Raw genomic sequence first — 7,214 nt, 5'->3', positions numbered from 1 at the left:
AACTGAGGAAGATCAGCTTTAACCCTCGTCTTGTTCAAGACTTAAATATTCTTGCATGTTTGGGGCAGAAAGCTATTGTGGCGGTCTTAATTGAACCTCCTGCAGCTCAATACAGAACTAAAATACACTTGGATGAGCTATACGTGAAATAGGTTAAAAAATGCTGGACTAATCCCATGCAAGGTTCTTGTGCAGACTTTTAGTTTTCTGCTTAATTATGGTATTGAATCAGAAGTTTAATTACCTTTTTTTTTTTAAGTTGACACAAAAATATATTTACAAAACCAATGTGTTAATAGTCCAAAGGTAAAATTATTTAGCGCACTGAACCCATTTTAGCTCTAGCTAATTAACTTTAGATGCAGGTGGGCGGCGTGAATGGAACTCTAACATCAGCACAAAATTTAATACCTTATTAACACAATTTAACTCTTGCGGAAGAGATGGTAATTCTGGAGAACCGATTTACACTAAATTTCTCTTTAGACATAACTTCCTCTCCAGACATAACTTCCTTCAAAGGCAGCAAACAGTGGAGTTAAAATAATTTTTGGCTTCATGACTCGAAGGGAAATAATTTTTCCTTGTAAATTCTTCTTTGGTTTACCTTTCAAGTTAAGTACTGACCGAGGTTTGGTTTACCTTAGATGATGAATGCTGAATTTTAGTTTACTTTACAAGATAAATGCTAATGGAGGTTTACTTTAAATTGCAGGATAAATGCTGACGGATAGTTTACCTTTCATTATAAGTGCTGATGGAGATTTAGTTTACCTTACAGAATAAATTCTGACAAGAGAAACATTTTCCCTTTTATTTCCGTCGCGTTGTTAACAGTTAACTTAACTAGCAAGGCAGTAAGAACTTTAATATAAAAAATCAGAATAATTATTTTTAAAGACTCAATTTCAAGCTTCGTTTAACTCGTGCTTAAGAGGAGGGATGGTGAAGAGCAGCTTATTTGTCCTACCTGTTTCACCAGCTTGTTAAGCTTTAAGTGTTTGCCTCTTGAAGGAGGCCTCTGGCGGGCACGCAATGTTGACGCAAAAATTTACACCTAATAGGAATTTCTCTCTTTACAGCGAAGTTAAAAGAAGAAGTAAAAAACGGGTGGAATATAGATGAATAAAGTATGTTCAGATGTGAAGAAATTACTTTTCTTGTATTAAAACTATTCCGTCAAGTATGATATATGATAATGAACAAAATTTATATGGTTAAATGCTCCGCCAAATCGTCACCTAATTCGTGATAAAAAGAGCACCTGTGTTTAAGAAAAACTATCATTTCCTATGTATTTTTAAAGCCCCTGAGAGAGAAAATGTAATGAGCTTCTAGGTGTGTGTTCTCATGCTTTCCTCTCCAGTCATAGTGAGCACTTAGACGACGTTGGAGACTAAACACTGCAAAAGACATTCAGAAACTTATATCGTGTCGTTGCCGTGCTACTCTGGAAAATAAATTACAACAATATTTACGCACAAACTTGTACAAACAATTTGATTAATATTTCTCGACTGTACGCTTACCACGATTAAATAAACGTACCCGAAGCTTAACACCAGGAATGACTTTTAATCTTTCTCCTTTAATAATAAAATAATAATTATAATTGCAGCAGCCTGACGGTGTGTACTAGTAGCCTATATTAAGGCCTAATAAGACCCACATGTTCCCTGCAGGAGACACGGAGACGGAGGACCCCGTGGGAGACATCCGCCACGTTCTCCCGGAGGTCAACCTGGAGAACAACACCGTCATCGACGTCAATGTAAATATTGGGGACGTGGCCCACCTGCCCTGTCGCTTTCCTCAACTCTCCACCCTACACCAGGTGAGAGAGAGAGAGAGAGAGAGAGAGAGAGAGAGAGAGAGAGAGAGAGAGAGAGAGAGAGAGAGAGAGAGAGAGAGAGAGAGAGAGAGAGAGAGAGAGAGAGAGAGAGAGAGAGAGAGAACGAGAGAGAATGAGAGAGAATGAGAGAGACAGAGGAAACAAGTGCTGGGAGGGAATAAGACAAAAAGATGAACATTGTCAATACAAGAGAGAGAGGTATGTATACAATATGTTCATTACCTGAGAAGAAAAGAAATTAACGAGCTGAAGTAATGAACTAAAAATAGTAAAATATGCATAATGAAGAGAGGGAGAACGTGAGAGACAAGGGAAAGCACGAGAGAGAGAGAGAGAGAGAGAGAGAGAGAGAGAGAGAGAGAGAGAGAGAGAGAGAGAGAGAGAGAGAGAGAGAGAGAGAGAGAGAGAGAGAGAGTGAGTGAGAGAGAGAGAGAGAGAGAGAGAGAGAGAGGAGAGAGAGAGAGAGAGAGAGAGAGAGAGAGAGAGAGAGAGAGAGAGAGTGAGAGAGAGAGAGAGAGAGAGAGAGAGAGAGAGAGAGAGAGAGAGAGAGAGAGAGAGAGAGAGAGAGAGAGAGAGAGAGAGAGAGAGAGAGAGAGGACAGAATGATAGGGAGTAGCAAAATGGGGAAAAAAAAAGCAAAAAAGAGGACCCCAGAGAATGAAAGGCGGCGGTCAATAAATACTTGAGTCAATTGTTAAATAATAATGAGTCCATAAGAAGTCACTCACCAAACTAATAAAATATGACAACAGCAACTGAATATTTCATCTATATAACATTAAGGATTCTAGCAAGCACACGCAAACATTCGCAAGTTTAATAAGTACAAGATGTCTTACACGAAAAATTAATAGTAGCAAAAATGTTCCTACTCATTATAGTACTGAATGGGTCTAAGATATCATGCAAGCAAACTTATAACAAGTTATATGTTATAACCACACGTTATCAAGGTATGAGGAATCGACTATTCACTCAACACAGGAGCAACACTCCATGTGGAAAAAAAAGACTCAAATGACGCAAATGACACATATGATAAAAATTATATTATGGAATAATTTTTAATGTAATTTTAATGTAATCTCTTAACTTACGTTGACCAAAAGAATCATACATTTCGATATATTATAGGTATATATATATATATATATATATATATATATATATATATATATATATATATATATATATATATATATATATATATATGTCGTACCTAGTAGCCAGAACTCACTTCTCAGCCTACTATGCATGGCCCGATTTGCCTAATAAACCAAGTTTTCCTGAATTAATATATTTTCTCTAAATTTTTTCTTATGAAATGATACAGCTACCCATTTCATTATGTATGAGTTCAATTTTTTTTCATTGGAGTTAAAATTAACGTAGATATATGACTGAACCTAACCAACCCTACCTAACCTAACCTAACCTATCTCTATAAGTTAGGTTGGGTTATGTAGCCGAAAAAGTTAGGTTAGGTTAGGTTAGGTAGGTTAGGTAGTCGAAAAACAATTAATTCATGAAAACTTGGCTTATTAGGCAAATCGGGCCTTGCATAGTAGGCTGAGAAGTGAGTTCTGGCTACTAGGTACGACATATATATATATATATATATATATATATATATATTAGATATATATATATATATATATATATATATATATATATATATATATATATATATATATATATATATATATATATATATATATATATATATATATATATATATATATATGCGAACAAGCCTGAATGGTCCCCAGGACAATATGCAACTGAAAATATATATATATATATATATATATATATATATATATATATATATATATATATATATATATATATATATATATATATATATATATATAAATAAATGGTAGAAAGAACAATGCTGGGTGCAACACAAATAAAACTGACACAGGTCATAATTGCAGTGCGATTACCTGAATAACTCAGGCAGAGAAGAGAAACCAAAGAGCAAGGTTTGATTAGGTTATGTTAGGTTAGGTCTGGTAAGCTTTAGGTTAGGTTTGGTTAGATTAGGATAGGTTAGCTTAGCGTTAGGCTAGGTTACGTAAGGTGAGGCTAACTTCAGGTTAGGGTAAATTATGTCTGATTTAGCACCAGGAATGACTTTTAATCTTTCTCCTTCAAAAATAAAAAAATATTAATTTCAGCAGCCGGACGGTGTGTACTAGGATGGGCATGGCATGGTTAGGTTAGGTTAAGTTAGATATGGTTAGGTTAGGTATTGTTAGGTATAGCTAGGGTAGGTACGGTTAGGTTAGGTATGGCTAGGTTAGGTCCTATTAACCTAGCCACATGGTTAGGTCAACTTCAGATTAAGATAGGTTTGGTTCTTAGATTGGGATAGCTTTAGCGTAGGGCAGGCTATAGCACAGCACGGGAAAGAACGCAACATTACTTCCAGGTTAAACACTCACGCATAAAAAAAACAGAAAAGGTCGGAATAGTGCGTGAAAAGGATATAAAGACGACTGTTTTCTGCAAAATCTGCCAGATATTGACAAAAAAAAATTGAAAATGAAAGGAACACATCCCCTAGAGAGGGGCAGATACACATCATTCAAGGAAGCAAAGGATAACAGAAGCTTGTTCGAATCTAGGGCTTGTTCGAAACTTGAGCTGTTTGACAAGATGTCGAACAGCTCAAGGTCGACAAAATGTACCAGAAAGCCAAGAACGACTCAAGAAAGCATGACAGAGATTCAGGAATCATAAAACAGGGACTAAAGAAAAGAATTGAAGAGCTAGAAACGAATATATACCAGAATAATAAGTAAAGCAGAGTAGTAGGACAATAAAAGATCAACAAAGATCATTACACACCATAATACTAGCAGGCTCACAGTCAACGACCAGCTTATCAAATTATGGAAAGAAAGGAACCAGTTAAAACCATAACCATAAACTTTCTTGTTGACTACTCTGCACAGGAGAGCGCCATAAAGTATGTCAGGCATGGAGGAGAGAGAGAGAGAGAGAGAGAGACAGAAAGAAAGAGAGAGAGAGAGAGAGAGAGAGAGAGAGAGAGAGAGAGAGAGAGAGAGAGAGAGAGAGAGAGAGAGAGACAGAAGAAAGAGAGAAAGAGAGAGAATGGTACAAAGAGAGAGAGAGACACAGAAAGAGAGAGACAGAAATAGAGACAGAAAAAAATATGTAGCAGACATGATAGAGAACAACAGGTCGTGCATCACTACATTATACAACGTATGGTTATACACACGGGGTTCAAGAGCTGGTAACTCGGTCCTACTGGCACAGATAGGCGAATATATATTCAAACACACAAATACACAACCATACAGCTATTCTTATTTTGAAAAGAATAGGGCGCAGAAAACGCTGTAAAAACCGATACAAGAATATTTTGCTTGTTTGAGTGTTACCCTGAGAACCTAAATTAGGGAGCCGGTCGGCCGAGCGGACAGCACGCTGGACTTGTGATCCTGTGGTCCTAGGTTCGATCCCAGGCGTCGGCGAGAAACAATGGGCAGAGTTTCTTTCACCCTGATGCCCCTGTTACCTAGCAGTAAAATAGGTACCTGGGTGTTAGTCAGCTGTCACGGGCTGCTTCCTGGGGGTGGAGGCCTGGTCGAGGACCGGGCCGCGGGGACACTAAAGCCCCGAAATTATCTCAAGATAACCTCAAGATAACCTTCCTTCCTACATCTGGTTGCTCTTCTCTCTCACCTTTTTTTCTGGCAGCTAATTTTCTTGCTTTTTTTTATCCCTTCTCCCTCAAATTCTCCTGTCCGGAACTCTTGTACCCTCCATAAAAGAGAAACAAAAAGGACATTACCAAAATTCAATACTTCAACTGACCAATGCATTGCAAAAAGAAAAAAAAAACAGAGTTCGTGAAATTCAAGGGGGAAACCCACAACAGGTTAGTGGCTCACAATGGGCTTCGTTCAACAGCCGAGTTCACTCAAATTGCTCAAAAAGACTTATTTTCTTAAAGAACTTTAGACTCAATTAACATTAATTATATCCCAATTGGTCTCTTTCAACGTTATAAATTTCTCAGGTTAAAATTCCACTGTCAGTTTACAGTTTTCCCTCCAGTTGTTCTACATAAAAAATTACTTCAGTTATTAATGAAAACCAAAATATAATCAAGCTAGAGAAATACTGTAAAAATTATATTAAATTTTCAAGGTCAAACATTTTGGTTACTGCCAGAGTCTAATCCCTTTCCTCCGTTCCTTGATGTGTCTGTACACAGTTCTGTGACTGATATCTCTTTGCTTGTCTACTGCAAGCATCTTTAGAGTGGTATACACACACTCCTGATCTCTGGCTACGCAGGTTCGAGTCCTGGTCGGACCAGGGCTATAGAATTTGTGAATTATAGTGATCTCTTTATATATATATATATATATATATATATATATATATATATATATATATATATATATATATATATATATATATATATATAATATATATATATATATATATACATATACATACATACATATACATACATATACATACATATATATGAAGTAGCTTAAAAGTTTGAGTGGTAATTTCTTGTGTTATAAAAACAATTAGCAAAATATTAGTTAAAAACTTGAGACACACTCTAATGATACGAATTTAAGGTAGATAAATCGAAACTAACATCTTGCTTAGCCTCCACCGCTCAGTGAGTAAAGAAGAGTTATGAATGCAATGAGTCCCTTCAGTAACTGTGACTCAAGATTCAAAAACTCATCAAGGGGAAACTTGAATTATCTTATGGGATGTAATGAATCAAGTCCAACCTGAGTGTTGCTCTCATTGTTACTGTATAGCAACTGGATTTAGTGAACATAACGAGTTTTCCTAGTAACTTCAAGGATTTTCTTATACTCAAAGCAGCATTTCAAGTCTTATAATATATTTAGGTTTAGGGCACTCAAAGTATGTTTTCAGTTCTATATATCATCCTTCATTCGTATTAGTATATCTATTACAGTCTGTTAGAGATATGAAACATGTTGAGGGATGCCAGTGTATGTGACAACATTCATGTGATAGACAATTCAGTGATCACTGCTATGTATTTTGTATTAATAGGTGTTATCCTCCTTACACGCCTCCTGGGAACCTACAGAAGGTATTTACATTCGAAATGTTATTCCGCTGCTAACCTCTCCCCCTTGTCTCGTTACTAAGCATTGTCATATCCGAAAAATTTTCTGCTTTTCAATTAGTGAGCAACTGCTTTCTTTGCGGCTTAAATGGAGAAATCCCTTCTTTAGTTTATATATATGTATATATATATATATATATATATATATATATATATATATATATATATATATATATATATATATATATATAT

At 35.9% G+C, this 7,214-nt stretch overlaps 1 protein-coding gene across 1 annotated transcript in view; it reads left to right on the top strand.

The window, feature by feature from the left end:
* LOC138365658 (uncharacterized) overlaps window positions 1-3,846 on the top strand; it is a 125,328-nt gene extending 121,482 nt beyond the window's left edge. Inside the window, exons 3-4 of the mRNA XM_069326144.1 lie at window positions 1,683-1,834; window positions 3,793-3,846. Of these exons, the coding sequence (XP_069182245.1) occupies window positions 1,683-1,834; window positions 3,793-3,846 (206 nt within the window). The remainder of the gene's footprint in view (window positions 1-1,682; window positions 1,835-3,792) is intronic.
* Window positions 3,847-7,214: the final 3,368 nt, after the last annotated feature.

Source organism: Procambarus clarkii, chromosome 17 (assembly GCF_040958095.1).
Source record: "Procambarus clarkii isolate CNS0578487 chromosome 17, FALCON_Pclarkii_2.0, whole genome shotgun sequence".
NCBI classification, from domain to species: domain Eukaryota; kingdom Metazoa; phylum Arthropoda; class Malacostraca; order Decapoda; family Cambaridae; genus Procambarus; species Procambarus clarkii.
Note: the sequence above shows the minus strand (reverse complement) of the source record. Positions and strands in the feature narration are given on the sequence as shown.